Below are 21,618 nucleotides of genomic sequence, written 5' to 3' on the forward strand. Positions count from 1 at the left end.
CTTGAGTCTAGGGAACTATTTCCTTGCTTAAGAAAAGACCCCATAAGCCACAGAACTGGGGCTTTAAACAGTCACTGAATTGGGACTTTGTCTTCTTGGTACCACCAGAACCCTCCTGGGATCATGAGCATCCTGGACGACGTGTGTGCCACGATGCACGCGGTGGGGGAGGGGGCGGACCAGACCCTGCTGCAGAAACTTCAGATGCAGATTGGGAATCACGAGCACTTCAACAGCTGGAACCAAGGCTTCATTATTCACCATTATGCTGGGAAGGTATGTCCAGAGAGCCAGGGTCCCATGGGAAAGGAGAAGTTACCCTTTCCAACACCTACCTTAATGTTTTAAGCCTTTGGGTCTGTGATCTGTTTTCTCATGAGCCAACTGATAACAATATCCCTAGAGTTTCACCTGCTTCACTGTATTTTATTCACTCAGCATTCATTCATTCATTCATTCAACAGCATGGGACATATGAAGTATGTGCAGAGGCACTACAAAGGATTGTATACACTACTGCATGTTTTTAAATCGTGAATCACCCTGCTGAAGGAATGGATTTTTGTCTTGCCTCTTGCTTCAGTCACAAGCCTGTATCCCTTATCTGTAAATAAGGCTTGCTTTTGATGTTTGTTCTCATAAGACGCATGGTTATCAGGTGCCTGCTGGTTACCAGGCTTTGTCTAGGTGCCGGTGATACAAAGCAATTTGAGGTCATGATATTTAGAGTCTTCTAGTCCTATGGAAAATCCACTGGTCTCACCTTTCACCCATCTAATTTCTTGTTCACCAGGGTCCCTGAGCATGAGTTTTTGGCCGAATTGATCTAATTGTGACACCATTTGTAGAAAAAAATTGCACTCAGATGACGTGCTCCATTGCAATGGATTAATGAGCAAAAGGAGTTTTATTTTATTCTGTTGTAGTGAAAATTTAGGGAAAGAATTCAGTTTATTACTTAGATACTCCCATGGCTTCACTGAAGAAGGGCTATGTGATCGTGGTAGCTGACGTCCTGGTCATAGATCATCTGAGCCATGTAGGCAGCGGATTACATCCATCAGCATCCACAGACCATCACCACCTAAGTCAGCTAACAAGTTAAATAAAACATGCACAGCCTTAATGTGACAGTTCATGATGAAATCCCAATTGTACATCTGGAAATATTCACACTCTGGTAAGAATAGCCATGCCAACTTGGATTTTTTTGTTCAATGAAATACTTACAGGATAAAATTAGATTTCTTTCTGTTCTTGGCCAGGTATCTTATGACATGGATGGCTTTTGTGAAAGGAACCGTGACGTGCTGTTTATGGATCTGATCGAGCTTATGCAGAGCAGTGAGCTGTAAGTGTGTTTTACCTTACCTGACATGGGATGTACGTTTGATAAAATTTTCAATATTTAAGAAAAAGCTTGTGGCAGTTAGTGGTCAGCACTTTGTTCCTTTCAGCTCTTGGGTCTGAGTAATCATTGGACAATTTGGTTTTTCAAAATAACTTTTCCTCTCCAATCCCATGTACCCCTAACACTTTCTGCCTCCCAATTCCATGTGCTGTGTGCATGCCTTCAGGGCCCCTAGCTTTGTCATTTTCAGTAGTATTATCAGGGAGAGGTGGCTATCCTGGGGTTGGGTTGGGATGGCCATTTCTGACTGTCTAAGAAGGGAACATTCTGGTTCTCTGATACTTTGCCCTTAGAATATCATCCCAAGAATTTTCCATGGTCACTCAATTTTTTGAATGGCTAATGGCTTTGCAGGATGTGAGATAACGTGTCCCTGAAGCACTTGGGAAATGGTTTAAGAAACTAGGGAGGGGCAGCTCAAAAGCGATTGCCTCAGAGATTTAACTCCAGAGACCCTGTCTAAACTATAGGGGTAGGAGTAGTAGGAGCCTCCATTTCCCTTATGACGTTCAGGAGCTCCCAGGACCAGCCCTGCTATGTCCTTCCCTCTCCTCTTCCCTGCAAAGTTTCCCAAGACCTTAGGTAACGGATATAAAGAATAATTTACATGGTCAGGCCCATATAAGCCAGGCAAGCACAATATTGCGCAGTCTTCCAGCTTTTACAACTTTTAGAGTGACCTCCAAATAATAGCTGCCCTTTTAGTTCCTGTTACTTGAACTGTTGTAATATCAAGGTTAACTTCCTTAGTTAACAGCCCCAAGTCTGCTCATTTCCTAAGAAAACCAAGCATGCTTTTCAGGCTTTGGCCGGAAGTTGTTCTTCTCCAGTTAGTTCTCTTCCCCCCACGCCCATACCCTGGCCCTCATTTCCCCATGATCTCTCCATGCTGGAGTTCCCTGAAGCCCCCAACTTTGGAGATTCTGAATTTGTTTTCATTTGAAAACACATAAAATCAATTTGCTCCTGTTAAAAAGTCAGGTAAGCCACAAGTTCTGCCTTGTGGGTTTTATGACCGTCAGGTGCAGACATGCTTTCAGATTTTTTTTTTAATTATTAAAATTTATGACAACTTTGAGAGCTATTGACGCTTCCATGTAAAACTCCTGTCCTATAGACACAGTCTATTGTTTATTAAACACACTGGCTTCAAAAATCTATAAGCATGTCTGATCAAGTTAAAAGTAGATTGTTGGGAGACTTCCTAGAAAATTCGAGACAGCCCAAAAGCCATTTAGGAGGAATTGAACTTGGTGTCAGATTGCTGGTTTACATGGGTGACTTTATTCGGTCCTTCACCACATACTGATTGAGCACCTGCTGTGTACCAGGCTGTGTTCTAGACACCAGGGGCAATGAGGTGACATTGTTCCTGCCCTGTGTCCTGGTGAGGCAGGTATTTGAACAAAGGCAGCTCGATTAGACGGACTAATGAAAATATATTCAACTGGCAAAGAATTGGTGAGTTCCTATCACTCCACATAAAATTACTCCTACTTAAAATAAGTTTTTCAAGGTTTTTTGCAGGGGCAGGGGGGAGGTGCAGCGTACTAATGGCATCTAGTAGGCAAAGGTCACTGATGCTGCAAAACGTCCTACATTGCGTAGGGCAGCCTAACCCTCCCCGCCCCAAGAAAGAATTATCCAGTCCTGAATCCTGGTATCAATAGCGCCGAGATGGAGAAACCCTGCTTTCAATCAAAGCAGAATGTGTGGGGCCCCTGGGTGGCTCAGTTAGTTAAGCGTCTGACTTTGGCTCAGGTCATGATCTTGTGGTGCGTGAGTTCAAGGCCCGTGTCGGGCTCTGTGTTGACAGCTCAGAGCCTGGAGCCTGCTTCGGATTCTGTGTCTCCTCTCTCTCTCTCTCTCTCTCTCTCTCTCTCTCTCTCTCTCTGCCCCTGCCCTGCTCATGCTCTGTCGCTCTCGCTTGCAAAAATAAATACAAATTAAAAAAAAAAAAAAAGCAAAATCTGCACTGGACCCCAAAAATTCGTACACTTTCCTGAGCCCTGGTCTATCTCAGTTAACTCGGTAAATCGGTACCAGTCCTCTCTGTGTGTCCTCTTGCCAAGGTGTACCTCTGTTCTAGTGAGCAGGCAAACTCAAAATGCAGAGTTTTTAATTTAATTTTTCAGGCTTAGACACTAAGATGCTTCTATCTTAGAATTCTTTCTCCGTTTCTTCTGTTCACTGCTTATTTCCCGGGTCACACCTTGATGGCTCGTGCTTTGAGTCAGATGGTCTTTCTGGATCCAAGGTTATGTGCTTCCGGACAGCCCTCTTCCCCATCCTCTACAGAAGCAGGCTTTTGTCCCCCCGAGGTACCCACTGATTGCTAACCCCTTCTCTTTCTCCTTTTTCAGACCTTTTATAAAGTCTTTATTTCCGGAAAATCTGCAAGCTGACAAGAAAGGGCGCCCAACTACTGCCGGAAGCAAAATAAAGGTTTGTTCTATTTGGGGAAGTTTATAGATTCCTATAAGAGGCAGGGATTTCTAGGAGTCAGAAACTGCACCCTTGGGCCAGGATGAGGTCAGTGAGATATAACAGAATGGTCACAGAAGATGTGCAGAAGTAATGTTGCTGCTTGAAAAAAAGTGATGGATATTAAGTACCCCATAGCTTCATAGTCAGCAGATGCTAATCAGCTACTTTCTAAGAGGAAGTGGCTTTAAACAGAATCTGGAAGAATACACATTAAACTATCAGAGAAGATTTTATGATTGAGAGCCACATTCTGGATTTTTTTTTTTTAATGTTTATTTATTCTTGAGAGAGAGACAGAGCCTGAGCAGGGGAGGGGCAGAGAGACAGGAAGCACAGAATCCGAATCAGGTTCCAGGTTCTGAGCTTTCAGCACAGAGCCCAGAGTAGGGCTCAAACTCACGGGCCGGGCTGCAAGGTCATGACCTGAGCAAAGTCGGACACTTAACTGACTGAGCCACCCAGGCGTCCCCCAAATTCTGTATTTCGATGACTGTTTTCCAGACTGGACCCCAATACTTGCCAATTATGGAACTTCACGTACCTGAAATTCTGCTGGGTATTATGGGGGCAACTTATGCCCTCAATGGATCTTGCAGGCCCCTCCTTCTGCAAATTACAGGCATATCTGACCCCGTGGTGTCTTAACATCAGGAGTTCTTAAGGTGTTTTGGGGGAGCCCCTGTGGAGAGTGCACTGTATCATCTGAGCCTTTGTATGATGAAATTCATTGTCCCTAATTACACTCTGAATTTAAAGGTTGTGTCAAACACACTTAATCATGTCATTCTTTGAGAAAGTCACTAAACTATTTTTTTAAAAATTAGAATGCTGTAATAAAAGTTATGTGAATGTGGGGCATCTGGGTGGCTCAGTCGGTTAAGTGTCCGACTTCAGCTCAGGTCATGATCTCGCGATTTGTGGGTTTGAGCCCCATATTGGGCTCTGTGCTGACAGCTCAGAGCCTGGAGCCTGCTTCGGATTCTGTGTCTCCTCCTCTCTCTGCCCCTCCCATGCTCATGCTGTGTCTCTCCCTGTCTGTCAATAATAAATAAACATTAAAAAAAATTTTTTTTTAAGTATCAGTTAAATACCACCATCAGTTAAATAATCAATAGGATCATCAAATGATGAACAGCAGGGCTCTGGGGGGGGGGGTCCATTGCCTGTGTTGAAATCCCAGCTCTGGCTTTTACTAGCTTGTGTTTGCCAGCAAATTACCTAAACTCTCAGTGCATCATTTGCTTTATCTGTAAGATGGGGATCTTTGTACCTATGTCAAGGTGGGGTTGTGATATTAAATTCAGTAATCTATCTAAGGCATTTAGTACACTACCTGAAACATCATAAGCACAAAATGTATCTGATCGGCTACACTGCTCCTTCAGTGCCCTCCTTATGCCCTGTGCTTATTCATCTCTGCTTCATTCTTAGTGAACTCCTAGATGTGCCTGTTTATGCCTCCTCCCTGGCTCTGTGTATCCAAATCCTGCTCATCCTTCTCACAGTGCCCTCAACAACCCCAGCCTGATGGAAACGATGGTTGTTGTCAGTTCTGGTTGTTGGCTTTCTTTCCTGAGTGTTTCTTGTATGGAAGCCTGCATCCCCAGCCCCTGAGGGCAAGAACACTGCCTGGAATAAAGGAAATGATTTTTAAAACCTCACAGCATAATGAGAAGATTCTAGTCAAGAGAAGACTTCCGGTTTAGAGAAGGATGTCAGGTGCAAGCTGGGTTTTGAACTAAAGGATGGAGTCCTCTCAGACTAGGGACAGTCATGTTCAAAGTACCAGAGACATTTAGTAGCCCTGGACGATCTCTGCATTGAGTTCACTGGAGCAGAGAATGGAAGGCAGAGAGCAGATGCCATTCTTATGAGGCCCCAGCTAGCAATGTCTGTGTGAAGCTTCTGACTCATGCCTTCACTTCAAGGTCCTGGATAAGGATTAGCTCTGGGCTGGAAAATCTAGTCACAAGACTGTCACATTCAGATCCAAGGGGCCCAGATCATCAAGGTTACAATGACTCACTTCCAAGTGGTCTGGATTCTCAGTTGATCTTATTCCCTAAAAAACAGAGGGTGGAGGTAGGGGCATTTTTCTCCTCCTTGGAGGACTTGGCTTCATATTCTGGTCTCGTTGAATGCTCAAAATTGCCACCTTCTGGGTATACTCAAAGTATTCAGGATTGCAAGGACTGCAAAGATTGCTATTGTCTGGGGAGGTCCATCTCAAGTCAGCCAGCTTAAGTAAGATGATAACACTGTCCATGTCCTCACCCCAAGTGGTACTCTGCTTTGTGGATTATGTTGTCCATGTCTCTGTCTGATGTTCCTGTCCTACCTCCACGCAGGAGTAAAATTCTCCGTGCTTTGTAATCCCCTCTAAAACACCTCTTAGAACTGCATAGCCATGGCCAATCTCTTACACCTTCCATATCCACAGCATTTTGTAGACATTCAGTATCATCTTCATGATATCCCTAAAGTGCACACATTTAAAGAGATCTATGGGTGCCTGGGTGGCTCAGTCGGTTAAGCGGCCAACTTCAGCTCTGGTCCTGATCTCGCAGTCTGTGAGTTCAAGCGCCGTGTCGGGCTCTGTGCTGACCGCTCAGAGCCTGGAGCCTGCTTCGGGTTCTGTGTGTGTGTGTGTGTGTCTCTCTCTCGCTCCTCCCCTGCTTGCTCTCTGTCTCTCGCTCTCTCTCAAAAATAATAAACATTAAAAAAAAAGAGATCTAAAATTCCTTGGAAGCAAAATTAAGTTTATGTTCAAGGTAGTTTTTGTGTTGGGTATTTTATTATTTTCTAATACTTTAAAATTTCAAACCAATCTGTAGGATCTAACTAATGAATATTCATTTGGTGAGAACTGTTCTCTTGTTTATAAGTAATAGTATTCTATATTTAATAGTGCTTTTTGATTTTGAGGCTTCACTAAATTCTGCATTGTTGTGGCTGGAAGGGACCAGTTTTGAAATTAGAGCCAAAGATCAGTGCTGTTGGCAAATGGCACTGAGTTCAGCGCTGGCAAAGTGGAGAGGATTGTGGCTTCATCCAAGTGAAAGCGGAGACTCTGAGGAGTGGATACAGCAGGAGATGAAAGCACCGTGCAGGGACTGGACTGCTTGACTTTTAACATTTTCTCCAACTTTTAGGTTAAGATGTTAGTGGTCTTCTAGTTCAGTCCTCTTCGTTTACAGATGGAGAAACTGAGGCCCAGAGAAACATAGTGATTTGTCATAAAGCTTGCAAATAGTAGAGGCAAGACCCCACCTGGAGCTTGCTAGTAATCTGTGTTGAGGATAAAAGGAGGAGCCTCATCCTGAGCCTTTTCTCACTGCCCCGTCTGCGTGTTTTGATTTATGCTTCTGTTGGGCAAGTAGGTGCCTTTGGTCGCCTTCTGTCCTAACTCATGGACTGTTCTTGTCCAGAGTCAGGATAAATCTGGTTGCTGCTTCCCAACCAGCTCAGGAGACATCTAAAGTTGACTCCATAACTAAATTCAGGATAATTTTGATGGGTAAGGTGTAGTCCTATCTGCCGAAATGAATTATCCCACAACCTAAAGACTTTATCTACTCTCGGCTCATTCTGTTCATTCCTTCTACATCACACCAAAAGATCTCCTATCTTGCTTAGGAAGGCAGGAGAGCATTGTGGTTAAGGAACAGACTTGGTGGTATGCACATTTGGGTTCAAGCCTCAACTCTGTTATAATTTGTGCCATCTGGAGCAATACTTTCTTTATGGTCTGGTTTTCTTGTCTTAAAAATGGGAATAATAATAATAATAGTAGCTATCTCTTAGAATCCTGAGGCAGAAATGAGAGGATCCATATGTCTAGCCCCTGGTGCATATTCAGTAAATGTTAACCCCACTACTACTTTGAGCTAGAGAGAACTAAGTCAAGGGGCAGGTAACATAAACCGCACTTGCCCCTGTATGTTCTCACGCTAAGGTGAAAAGAAGGTATGTTGTGAAATGCTTAGGAGAAAGGTCTGCCAAGTTATTCTTGGAAATTAAAACGTTTTAATAAAGTTAAAAAATTAAAATAGAAAAAATAAAAGTTACAAGTTTGGAGACTTAAAGCTTTGTTATAAGCACGCCCTGCCCAGCTGCACCTCATGTGTTGCAAAGATCATCAGGTTTGTTCTGAAATACAATCTCCATCGAAAAGGGAGATACGAGTCAATTTACTTTTTCATTGTAGGGCTTTGCTTTGGCCATACAACCTCTGCAGCTTTGTTCTTCTAAGCATTGCAAAAAAATGCTATATTCGGCATGTCTAAACAGAGCACATAATTCACCAGTGCACATCTTGCTTTGAATATACTCAAGCGTCTTTCTCAAGGGTTTCAGATTTCCCAAACCCATGAAAACAGAAAAGCCCTAATTGAGAGAGAGTTGCCTACTGGAGGCAGATCTCTTCTGCTGACTTTGTAATGGTTTTCTGGCTTTAGAGATCCCTTCTCTCTATTTTCCTTTAGAGGTTTTCTCTCTTCACACTGATTTGCTTAGAAGGAGGGTTTGCGTGGGCCCTGCTCCTGTTTCCTCCAAGTTTGAGATACTCATAATTTTAAACACATCATAAGCAATTGCAGCTTTATTTATGTGGCTTTCTCTGCTTGAGCCCAGTTTCCTTTTGGGTACCCAGTGCGCAGGTAGTGAGAGAAGATTTCATATTGGATATTTTGTGAAGGAGTAGGTTATATGGCACACCAGTATGGCTCAGATGCTGCAGGTTTATAAAAGGACATGCTGAGGAAGCAGGTGAGCGAAGTGGCATATGGAAAGATGTATAAGGGACACCTGGGTGGCTCAGCCGGTTAAGCGACTGACTCTTGGTTTCTGCTCAGGTCATGATCTCACTGTTCGTGGCTTCAAGCCCCGAGTCAGGCTCCATGGTCACAGCATAGAGCCTGCTTGGGATTCTCTCTCTCCCTATCTCTCTGTCTCTTCCCCGCTCATGCTGTCTCTCTCTCAAAATAAATAAATAAATTTTTTTAAAAAAGAAACAATTTATAAATTCTGAGCTTATCTATCTCTCACTCTTTATTCATTTCCATCATTTTAATAAGGTGACTCCACATTGGTTGAATTGCCTGGAAAGAGAGTACAGGGGCCTCTAATGCTTTAATCTTGCAAATAATTTCTCCTCCCCACCCCACTCGAGCACCAAAAAAGGCTAGGAGAACAATGTGTTTACGAAGGCCCTCTATCAGCTTAATTTGTTAATAACTGTCATGCTTCCTTGTTCCTCATGAAGAGAATTGCATGCGAAGATGTATTGGTTTTGGGTTTTTTGTTTTATTTTATTAACTATACTGAGAAGACCTGATTGTTTTCAAAAATCTAACTTCCAACCCATTTGCGGATGTTAGAATCATCATAAAAGTCAGTAGAGCCTTAAGAGAGTATAGTCGAGCAGAGGGAAGCCTAACGAGCAAGTCCCGAAGATTAATTTCTAGCTATAAATGTCTGCGCTAGAGTTTCACAGATCTCTCTGGAAAGTTGGTCTGCTTGAGAAAAAGTTCCATGTTTCCACCTGATGTGATTCTTCCTTTCTAGAAACAAGCCAATGACCTCGTGAGCACCCTGATGAAGTGCACACCTCACTACATCCGCTGCATAAAACCGAACGAAACCAAGAAGCCCAGAGACTGGGAGGAAAGCAGGTATGTCAAGATGGCAGACGGGGAAGTTGAGGCCGGCGGGGGTGGGCCCTGGTACATGTTCCCGCTGCTCAAAAGGGCCACCCTACGCCAAGGGCAGAAGCAGTTTAAATTGTTCTCGGGTGTGTTTCATGTCTTTGTGTCTTAACTTTTTCATGAGGAATGAAGCTTCCCTCCCCCCTCCCCTCTTGTCTTCTCCTAAAATGTTAGCTGTGCCATTCAGTCCAGAGTTAGCATTTTACAATGTTGAACTTGGCTAGTCTGGAGACAGATGGAAAGAAAACAAAAAAACCTTAAGACCGCAGAGTCAGGATGGTTTTAAAATTAGTGTGAGGCCCCGTGTAGACATTCTTAGTGCACTCAGCTCCTCATCAGTACCCACAGGATGTGGCCTGGAATGCTCACTCAGGGTTACGAGTGAAGGTCTGAAGAGCTGGTGGAAAGCAGTCTGTCATTTTCTGGGGTCTTGGGGGGCATGCTCTAGGTTCAGTACCTGCCTCTGAGGACTGTGTTCGTGAGCAGAGTGACTGCGTCTGGGAGGGAACAAGCCACAGGGAGACACGTGGCGTATAGCAGGCAGTGAGCCCTCCCCTCTCTGACTCCTGAGGAATCCTGGGTCACCGTTCCTCCCGCAGCTGGAATTTAGGGATGTGGCCTGTGCAGGATGAAATGGGGGTGTTGAGCAGGCAAATGTTAAGGATGACTAGAAAATACAATTTTATCCAGCTGGAGGATCCAGATGCATGTTCCTAAGAGGCACCGTCCTTGGGCACACGGGAGCAGGGCCCCAGGCAAGGTGTTCTGATGACTGGACTGGAGGGAGGAGCCCACAATTGTCACCAGTCTGGTCCCTAGACAGGAGCGTACAGAATTACTATCTTTTGTCTTTTCTCTCTTGGCGAAAACTAGATCAACTTAGGTATCAAGTGACTTATCGAGGTTAAACTCCACAATGGCAAGACCAGGAGGGAAAGTCACGGCCGCCAGCCACCTCCCCTGAGAGATATGTGTAGGTCCATTCCTGTGCTGCCAGCAGGATCCTTTCTGAGCATTCAGGCAGCTGAGACTTGATCCATTACAAGAGGGGAAAAAAATGAGTGATGAGGAAAACTCCCAGGCTCCAGCAATCAGTGTCTTCTGGTCCTTATTTGTATTTTCCCACTGCATGTGCAGCTTGAGTCTGTTTTCTCACCTTTTGATGCTGCGGGACATAGCAGCCTACCATCTTGTCAGTCTACAATATTCTGAGTCCTCTCGTCGATAGATGCATGTTCCTGGGCACCTGGGTGGCTCAGTCGGTTGAGTGTCTGACTCTTGATTTCGGCTCAGGTCACGATCTCACCGTCATGGGATTGAGCCCCACACTGAGCTTCGTGCTGAGCATGGAGCCTGCTTAAGACTCTGTCTCTCAGGGTGCCTCAGTGGCTCAGTAGGTTAAGGGTCCAGCTCTTGATTTCGGCTCAGGTCATGATCTCATGGTTCATGGGTTCAAGCCCCACATTGGGCTCTGTGCTGACAGCGTGGAGCCTGCTTGGAATTCTCTCTCCCTCTCTCTCTGCCCCTACCCTGCTCATAGTCTCTCTCTCTCTCTCTCAGAATAAATAAATAAACTTAAAAAAAAAAAAAAGATTCTCTTTGCTCCTCTCCTCTGCTCACACATACTCTCTCTCTCTGTCTGTCTCTCTCTCTCTCTCTCAAAATAAAATAAAATTGAAAAAAAAATAGGCGAAACAGGTGCACATTCCTAAAGTGTCAATTCTATTGAATTGCCAGCAGAGATTCCTCTTAAACACTATCAGGTAGCTATTCCAAGGCTCCAATGAGGGCTCACTCCCCCTGGGTGATGAGTCTGGCCTTGGGTGACTCTTGTATTAGCAAGTCCTACAGTCTTTCTCCAGATCAGTTGGACCCTGATCCAGCGTCTCTAATCTGCCCTGGGAATTATTCTCGTGACTTACCCATTTGATGGCTGTGTGGTCGTTCCCGGCAGTTACCAGGTTTCCCTGGGATCTTCTCTTCCACTGCAGTGAGCTCCTCTGAAAGGGTGGACCTGACCATCCCCTTCCCCTTGAAGTACTTAATTTGCCTTCTGCTTTTCTGAAACACATCACTCAGTTTCTCCGTTGAGGCTAAGAGAGCAGCAGCAGCATCACCCCTTCCCCCCTGAAGATAGAAAATGTCTTTTCTTTTTTGTCTTTTTCTTTTTTTCTTTTTCTTGTCTTTTGTTTTTGTTTTTTTTTGTTTTTTTGCCTTCCTACGCTAGTTCTCAAGCTTATGGATGCACCAAAGTATCCCTTAGGGGGCTTGTTAAAACTCAGATTGCTGGGCCCTGCTTCCAGAGATTCAGTGGGTCTGGGTGGGGCCCAAGAATGTGCATTTTTAAGAAGCTCCCAGGTGATGCCAGTGCTGATGGTCTGGACCTCATACTTTGAGAACAGCTGATCTAGGGCAACGGGCTGGACTGGATCTGGAAGAACTGTCTTGTGGTGCTGGCCTGCCACTAAGTAGTTTCAGTAAGACATTTCATCTCCTCAGTCCTCCATTTCTTCCTCATTAAACTAAGAGGGTCCCAGCAGTAGCACTGCTAGGAATTTACCCAAGGGATACAGGAGTGCTGATGCATAGGGGCACTTGTACCCCAATGTTTATAGCAGCACTTTGAGCAACAGCCAAATTATGGAAAGAGCTAAATGTCCATCAACTGATGAATGGATAAAGAAATTGTGGTTTATATACACAATGGAATACTACGTGGCAATGAGAAAGAATGAAATACGGCCTTTTGTAGCAACGTGGATGGAACCGGAGAGTGTGATGCTAAGTGAAATAAGCCATACAGAGAAAGACAGATACCATATGTTTTCACTCTTATGTGGTTCCTGAGAAACTTAACAGAAACCCATGGGGGAGGGGGAGAAGAAAAAAAAAAAAGAGGTTAGAGTGGGAGAGAGCCAAAGCATAAGAGACTGTTAAAAGCTGAAAACAAACTGAGGGTTGATGGGGGGTGGGAAGGAGGGGAGGGTGGGTGATGGGCATTGAGGAGGGCACCTTTTGGGATGAGCACTGGGTGTTGTATGGAAACCAATTTGACAATAAATTTCATATACTGAAAAAATAAATAAATAAAAATAATAAATAAATAAACTAAGAGGGTCCATTCAGAATGGGATCTCCTTCAGTCCCACCGAATGAACTCTCCCAGACCTGGCCCCACTTCTGTCAGCCTGCCTCTGCCTGTCTCCACATCACTCCCACACTCCCCCCTCATGCGTTCACACAAGTACACACTGCATCACATCTTGCACGTGTATGCACACACACTAGAAGGGTGATGACATAGGCTACCTCAGAAATAGATTACAGGAGTCTTGGAAGCAGAGGTGAGGCTGAGGGGAGCTTTAGCCCACCCTTCCCCCCACTCCGTATCCCATCCAGCTTCCCTTCCCCAGCCCTTTCCAATAAACATTATCTTAAATGAAAACATCTTGCTCCCCCTACAAATACAGCCCCTCCCAGTCCACTCTCCCTTACCCCGTGGAGATCTCTCTGCTCAAAGTCCCTCTAACGTAGAAATTTTGCAGTAGCTGTTGGTTGAAAGTTTCACTTCCCTGAAGCTTCTTTCTCATAAAATCCAAACTGAGTCATAGAAATATCAGAAAATGGGGAAGTTGAGACTAGCAATACATTTATTCGGTAAATCCTCGTAGAATCCCCCACAGTGATGTTTTCGGTTTTTTGTTTTTTTTTTAATTTTTCTTAATCCCGTCATTTATTTGTATTGAAGTAAGGAACTTCAGAACATACATCCATGTAAACAGGCGTCAAGAAGCCTAAGGTATGTGTTGGTCCAGTGTTGATTCGTATTTCCAGTAGGATTGCTTCCTGAGCTGCGTCCCCGTGCCCCCGATCCTGTTTCAGGTTTATTGTGTGACAGATGGTTTCGCTTCTGAGTGTGGAGAGTCAAGGGCCAGGAAAGGCAGTGTGCTTCGTTGGCAGGATTACACGGTCAATTGAAGTTCTCGGTGGACAGGGTTACTCATTCCACAAGTTTATGGGGTGTGGTTTATTTTTCTTTTCCTGTTGAAAATGTGTTTTTGTTTGGCTCCGGCGAAGTTGCCTGCCCTGGGTTCGGAATGGCTGCTCCAGCAGGGCTCTCAGGCCTTGACCTACTTGCGTTAATGGCCAAGGAAAGTTGTGAAGGACTTACCCCAAGGGGTGGAATGGCGTGACCCAGGGAAATGGCACGACTGGGCATTGGCAGCCTGGCTGGTGTTCACTGAGGAGGTCACGGCGCTGCAGGGACATGAAAAAAATCACCTTGGGTCCTTTGATTACAGAAATCAGTACAGAATTTGCTAACCGGATTGTCCTGTTGGAGAAAATTCCCATAAGGAAATTTCCTGGTGATGGAAGTTACAGTGAATGAAACCAGTTTTTTAACGTGAGGCATATTCTTTCAGTTGTGGAAACTGAACATTTCTACTTGAGTCAATGGGTGATACATTCCCTTGCCCCAAGAGCTTGGGAGGAAGCCAATATATATGAAAAACACTTAAAATGAGCACGTACCTCTAACTGACACCCTCATGTATATTGTTCTTAATAGAGAAAAGGCTAATGGTGAGTTTTGGATTTGGAGGATATGAGAAAGGAACATTCATTATTTCTACTCCCTTAGTTAACCAGATATGTGTCACAAATCAAACGTGGGTATTGAATATTACTTCTTTCTATAAAGGTTGTTTAATTTTTTTTTAACTTTATTTATTTGGGGGCAGGAGGGGCACAGAGAGAGAGAGAGAGAGAGAGAGAGAGAGAGAGAGAGAGAGAGAGAGAGAATCCCAAGCAGGCTCCACGCTGGCAGCATAGAGCTGACATGAGGCTTGAACCCACGATCTGTGAGGTGATGACCTGCTCTGAAACCAAGAGTTGGACTCTTAACCCACTGAGCCACCCAGGTGCCCCTATAAAGGTTGTTTTAAAAAGTATTAATCTTGGGGTGCCAGCGTGGGTCATTTGGTTAAGCGTTTGACTTTGGCTCAGGTCATGATCTCATGGTTGGTGGGTTTGAGCCCCCGCATTGGGCTCTGTGCTGACAGCTCAGAGCCTGGAGTCTGCTTCAGATTCTGTGTCTCCCTCTCTTTCTGCCCCTCCACCACTTGGGGTCTATCTCTTTGTGTCTCTCAAAAATAAACATTAAAAAAATTTTTTAAAAAAAGTAATTATCTTGAAGGAGTTGACATTTCTGGATTCTGGTTCAAGTAGGAACACTGGGACTTGAGGCTTTTCTCATACATCCCTCCCAGGGCAGTCAAGACTGTATCCCCACTTCCAGCTTAGTTTTCCACCTGCTCCTCACCCACCCATGCCACAGACTTTCCCATCATTGTGCCTTCGCTTCCACTGTGCCCCCTGCCTTTCCCTCCTCTGCACCTGGTGAGTTCAACTCATCCTTCCAGACCCAGGGACACGTCACCTTCTGAGAATCTCCTCACTATGAAAAATCCACCTCTTTGTCTAGTCTGCTGTCCTGGTTTACTTACTGCACCTGTGTGTATATTAGAATAATAGCAGCTTTATGTCACGCATGCCAGGAGCCAGCTGAGTGCTGTACGTGGAATATACCCAACTAGGAAGAAAGAACTCACATCAGCATCCTCACTTAATAGGAGTGGAGAGTGAGGCATAGAGAGGTGAGGTAGTGGCAGAGCCAGGGGCATACCAGGAACCCAGCTCCGGAAGCCGGCTGTGAACCACTGTGCTGCCTGCAAGGTCTTCTGCAGGAACCATGGCAATGGCCTTTTCCTGTTCGCTAGCACCTTGCAGTGCACCGTGCAGACTGACACATGACAGTATCCGCAAGCGTGCATCCTGGTTGGAAATGTGGCTTTCGTGAGAGCCCTGCTGGAGAGACAGCTGTCGGGCACCTACGTGAAGTGGTAGGGAGGCTGCTGCTAATTGTCTTCCCAGGGCAGCAGTTGACCAGGGGCCGTTCTCCGGGAGCAGGAGCCATCATTAGTGCAGATGACCCCAAATGTGCTCAGTGGGGAGAACGGGAGCTGCCTCCCTGCCACAGCACAATGCTGACACCATGTCCTCAACAGAGAGAGGAAGCGTCCTTTTTATTCCTTGTTTCCCTCAAATACCATGTTTCCAAGTGTCTGTATTCAACCAGCCCACGTAACATCTGCATCGAAGGCCCCGTTTACCTCCGCGAGGGGTGATCAGAAGCTAGTGTCCAGGATCTGCCACTCGGCTTCCGGGACACCGTGCTTCTCAGGAACGGGCGAGTTCTCACAGTTGACAGGTCTGTGCACCACCCCAGACCTCCCAGGCTACTAAACTAGAATCCCCAAGGTGTGGGGTATGGGGCGTTTTCTCTGATAAGAAAATCCCATGTGGGAACATTAATCTAGTAGTGCCTGCATCCATTGTCCAAAACATGCTGACAGTTATAAACAACTAAAACTGTAATTTCAATTGTTATTAGAACATTTTTAATTTGGGCATTTCAAATTCATCATTTTGCATGCCCTTTCTTACACTGTATCTGAAAAGCTTTAGAAGTATAATCTCACTAGGTATAGAGTTACTATTAAATTAAGGTTGAAAACAAAAATAGCTCTACCGTCATTTAATTACAAAGTTAAAAGTTGTATCCTTGAGAGGCACCTGGGTGGCTCAGGTGGTTGAGTGTCCGACTCTTGATTGTGGCTGAGGTCATGATCCTGTGGTTGTGAGATCAAACCCGGTGCTGGGCTCTATGCTGAGTATGAAGAAGTTTATTTTGAGAGAGAGAGAGAGAGAGACCACACATATGGGGGGGGGGGGGGAGAGACAGAGACAGAGAGAGAGAGAGAGAGAGAGAGAGAGAGAGAGAGAGAGAGAATATGAATGAATGAATATGAGAGAATCCCATGCTGGCTCCAAGCAGCACAGAGCCCAACGTGGAGCTTGATCTCACCACTGAGAGCTCATGACCTGAGCTGAAATCGTAAGTCAGAGGCTGAACCAATTGAGCCAATCAGGTGCCCCTAAAATATTTTTTAAGTTAATATTACATAACCTGATGATCAGCTCAGACTCTGAACCCTATAAATTACAGTCTTTTTTTTTTTTCTGTAACAAAATTCAACTGAGTAAATGTGAAGATCAAATTGACTTTATTCAATTATTCATGAATTGGGCAGCATCCCATCTGGTCTGTTTTCATTAAAAGCAGCTCTTAAATTCTAATCTTTTCAGTGTTTCCCTGTTGCTTGTGATTGGGGGTTTGAGGGGATAGTGGCTAGGAGAGTGAGGTGAAAGAATTATCCACTAATGTCTCAACTCCTTTTTCTTCTTTACAGAGTGAAGCATCAAGTAGAATACCTGGGTCTGAAGGAAAACATCCGAGTAAGAAGAGCTGGTTATGCCTATCGGCGCATCTTCCAAAAATTCCTACAGAGGTAAGAAACTGGTGACTGGAATTTTTTTTTTCTTTTTGCTTTAAACAGGTTTATTGAGATACAATTCACTTACGTATAATTTACTCATTTAAAGTATACAATTCAATGGCTTTTAATGGTTTTCTAGAGTTGTGAATCCATCACTGCAATTCATTTGAGAACACTTTCATCATCCCAAAAAGTAACCCGAGTTCCCTAGCCACCACCCCCCCATTTCTCCCCTCACCTCCTGCCCTGGGCCCACGCTTCCTTCAGATAAAAAGACTTCCAAAATATTGCCTATTCTGGGCATTGTGTAGATGTAGAATCACACAACATGTGTCCTTTATGTCTGGCTTCTTTCAGTTAGCATAACGTTTGTATGGGTCATCCATGCTGCAGTGAGTATCGGCACTTCTCTCCGACTCACCACCCAGTAATGTTCCCTTGCACCAATATCGCAGTGTATTACATTTAACCTGTTCATCCGTCAGCTAATAGGCATCAGTTGTCTTCACTTTTTGGCTATTGTGAATGACAAATAATGCTACTGTTAATGTTCATGTACACATTTTTGCATAGACGTAAGGTTTTATTTCTCTTGCATGCTTACCTAAAAATAGAATCACTGTTCGGGTGCGGGGGGCATGCCTGGGTGCCTCAGTTAGTTGGGCATCCGACTTTGGCTCAGGTCACAATCTTGAGGTTCGTGAGTTCAAGCCCTGCGTCAGTCTCCGTGCTGACAGCTCAGAGCCTGGAGCCTGCTTTGGATTCTGTGTCTCCCTCCCTCTCTGTCCCTCCCCCACTCACACTCTGCCTCTCTCTCTCTCAAAAATAAATAAACATTAAAAAAAATTTTTGAATTACTGGGTTCCATGGCAACTCTGTAACTTTTTTGATGAATTGTGAGATTGGTTTCCAAAGTGGCTGTACCATTTTACATCCCCACCAGCAGTGTTTAAGGATTCCACTCCATCTGTATCCCTGCCAGCATTTGTTAGTATCTGACTTTGATTATAGCCATCCTAGGGAGTATGAAGTGGCATCTTGTGGTTTTGATTTTCATTTCCCTAATGGGAAATGACGTTAAGCATATTTCTTGTGCTTTTTGGTCACTAGATAAATGTCTGTTGAGCTCCTTTGCCCTTTTTTAAACTAAGCCATTTGTCCTTTTTTATTAAGTTGTAACAGAATTCTTTTTACCATTGTTTATTGTAGAATAAGTCAGCAGCCACAAGTATTTGGTCTGTTGAGTGTAACACAGAAGTGCAAGAATTCATGATAATTTTGACACGGAAGGGCTGAGGTTTAACTTGACTGACCAAATTAATAGTATGAAGATAATTTCAGGAAAACATTTAACCTGTTTAAGAAAATAAGCTTAAAGGGGCACCTGGGTGGCTCAGTCAGTTGAATGTCCAACTCGGGTCATGGGATCCAGCCCCATACTGGGCTCTGTACTGATAGCTCAGAGCCTACTTGGGATTCTCTTTCTCCGTCTCTCTCTGTGCCTCCCCTGCTCATTCGTTCTCTCTCTCAAAATAAATAAACATTTAACAGAAAGAAAATAAGCTTGAAGTACTTAACCTCAAAATTTTTGTATAGCCCATGTATAAAAAACTGATTTTCACATTTCCAATAAAGTGTATTTGGCAGGACCTGTACTTAAATTGCTCTTATTTTGTGTTGTTTTTGAAAAAGGTAGAATTTAGTGTCTTTAAAATATTACATGATTTTAACTTCTCTAACGATTCTACATTAGTGGGGCCCCGCTGTATTTTCTACATCTATTTACTTTCCTTGAAGAAAGAAGGAAGCCTCGGGGCGCCTGGGTGGCTCAGTCCATAAAGCATCAGACTTTCGCTCAGGTCATGATCTCACCGTTTGTGAGTTCGAGCCCCGTGTCGGGCTCTGTGCTGACTGTTCAGAGCCTGGAGGCTGCTTCACATTCTGTGTCTCCCCCTCTCTCTGCCCCTCCCATGTTCATGCTCTGTCTCTGTCTCTCAATAATAAGTAAATGTTAAAAATTTTTTAAAAAAATGGTTTTGTGGAGGGGCGCCTGGGTGGCTCAGGCCGTTAATCATCCGACTTTGGCTCAGGTCATGATCTCACAGTTTGTGAGTTCAAACCCCGTATTGGGCTCTTTGCTGACAGCTCGGAGCCTGGAGCCTGCTTCAGATTCTGTGTCTCCCTCTCTCTCTCTGCCCCTCTACTGCTCATGCTCTGTCTCTCTCTGCCTCTCAAAAATAAAGAAACATAATAAAATTAAAAAAAAAAGAAAGAAAGAAGGACGCCATATTTAGTTTTTAATCAGAAAATAACTATGTCTTCCTGGTATAGATACAGGAAAAGGATTTAAGAATTTTTTTTTTAATTCAAATTTTGTGTAGCAAAGAAGGAGCAGGCTGAGTAAGAGCTTCATTACGGTCTTGGAAACACAGTACTTGTAATAAAGGAGTGTTTTCCACGGGACTGTTCTTGTTTCTCGTGTCCTGAGATTGGAATGGCTAGCCTACTGGTCCCCAGCATGGGTCCTCATCTGTGAAAGGTCACTGATGGGGAAGGTCAAGAGAGGCTTAACAAAAGGGTGGATCATCCCATGTAATAAAGTCCCATTGACTCTGTCTCCACACAGTTGAGGTTCCTGATAATTTTGAAGGCAGACTGGACTAGGACTAAACTTCACCCTTGCTGCTCTCTGAATTGATTAAAGGGGCCACTACACCTATAGCGAAAGCAGAACTGTATGAAAAGAAGTATTCAGGAAGTGGAGAAGATACATCTGTCAAGTTCTTGCGTGATTAGAGCAGCAACTTGTGCTGACGAACAGCTGAGATATTAATTATGAACGACTTCTCTCTCCTTTAAACAAATCAATAGCACTAGCTAGAGTGGGGTTTCTCAACCTCAGCTATTGACATTTTGGGCTGGATGAGTCTTCGTTGTGGGATGCTTAGCAATTCCTTGGCCTCCACCCACTACCCTCTATTCCCCCAAGTTGTGACAACCAAAAGTGTATCCAGACATTGTTAATGTCCCCAGGGAAGGCACAAAGCCAGATGAGAACCATGGCTTAACTAATCATTAAATTTTTTTTGCCAAACTGTATATCTTTGAAAATGTCCTTTTTCTTAATGAGAAAAATTAAATATAGAAAATAGTGAATGAAAAGTATTTCCTCCATCTTTCCCTAATTCAGAGAGACTTGCCCTCAACAATGCCAAAACATTCATAATTTTATCCTCCTTCAATATTTTTTCCTGTATTTAAAAACCCTTGATTTGATACCTGTAAATTCTCCCCAATTGGTATCACTATTGAAAACTAATCAGCTATTTTTTAAAAGTTAACCGTGGTTTTTTGTGGGGTTTTGTTGTTACTGGTGTTTTTTGTTTTTGTTTTTAAGAAACTAATTCTAAAAAACCTCTTTCCTTCCATATTATTTAAAAAAACAGGGGTGCCTGCATAGCTCAGTCAGTTAGGCATCCGACTTCAGCTCAGGTCATGGGTTCCAGCCCTGTGTTGGGCTCTGTGCTGACAGCTCAGAGCCTGAAGCCTGCTTTGTGTACTGTGTATCTCTCTGCCTCTCCCCTGCTTGTGCCCTGTCTCTCTCAAAAAAATAAACATTAAAAATAATAACAATAATAAAAAAAAAAAACAGACAGGGGTGCCTAGGTGGCTCAGTCGGTTAAGCGTCTGACTTCAGCTCAGGTCATGATCTCACAGTTCATGAGTTCAAGCCCCATGTCGGGCCCTGTGCTGACAGCTCAGAGCCTAGAACCTGCTTCGGATTCTGTGTCTCTCTCTCTCTCTGCCCCTCCCCTGCACTCACTCTCTCTCAAAAATAAGTAACCATTAAAAACAGACAAGCCATCAAACTTAACTTCCATAAGCAATGCTGTGAGCACCCACACTGGGGAGGGCAGGAGTCCATGCCCCCTGACAGGAACGTCTAAGCCACCCTGGACAGGCTGTGTTACATGTTTCCAGCAGCTCCTTCAATGAGCTGTGAAATAACCTTGTTGGTAACAATATCTGGACCTCTGTCAAGTGCCATGCTAGCTTCTTGACCCTGTGCCTGGTCCTTTCTTCTGTGCCTGACACAGAGTGAACATTTAGTGACTCTCTGTTACGCCCTTTGCGTTGAGGGACTTTGACTGAAGGGATTCTATCCTTGGAGGCCTCTCCTCTAGCTCTCCTGCTGTGTCTTTTCCTTTCAGAAGAGACAAATGGGCAGCCCTGTCTTACACAAAGCAGGCTCTTTTGATGTCCTGTGTCTTTTGATTTGAGAATGCTAGGGGAGGAATAAAAATGAAGTTTGGAAGGAAATTTGTTTTTCAAGAAAAAATACTCAAAAAGGGCTAGAAGGCCATCTATGTCCTTGGCAGGGAATATTTTTCCAGAGACAATGCTGTTTTCCATCAGGTGTGTGTCTGAGATCCTGTTCATGCAGAATATGTCCACAGTCTGCCACTGTCTGTCTTGTCCTGTGATCCTCCGTGAGTAATTCAACCATGTCAGACCTTTCTTCTCCTTTAAAAAAAAAAAAAAATATTTTTTTTAATTTTTTTTTAACGTTTATTTATTTTTGAGACAGAGAGAGACAGAGCATGAACAGGGGAGG

At 44.1% G+C, this 21,618-nt stretch overlaps 1 protein-coding gene across 1 annotated transcript in view; it reads left to right on the forward strand.

Moving 5' to 3' along the window:
• The window catches only part of MYO1E (myosin IE), a 214,139-nt gene that overhangs the window by 140,588 nt on the left and 51,933 nt on the right, over window positions 1–21,618 (forward strand). Inside the window, exons 14-18 of the mRNA XM_047075040.1 lie at window positions 109–276; window positions 1,266–1,351; window positions 3,775–3,856; window positions 9,464–9,570; window positions 16,917–17,015. Coding sequence (XP_046930996.1) covers window positions 109–276; window positions 1,266–1,351; window positions 3,775–3,856; window positions 9,464–9,570; window positions 16,917–17,015 — 542 coding nt within the window. The remainder of the gene's footprint in view (window positions 1–108; window positions 277–1,265; window positions 1,352–3,774; window positions 3,857–9,463; window positions 9,571–16,916; window positions 17,016–21,618) is intronic.

The sequence above is a fragment of the Lynx rufus genome, unplaced genomic scaffold, assembly GCF_022079265.1.
Source record: "Lynx rufus isolate CCGP_SWC_20201006 ecotype Redwood Valley unplaced genomic scaffold, mLynRuf1.p SCAF_13, whole genome shotgun sequence".
Classification (NCBI taxonomy): domain Eukaryota; kingdom Metazoa; phylum Chordata; class Mammalia; order Carnivora; family Felidae; genus Lynx; species Lynx rufus.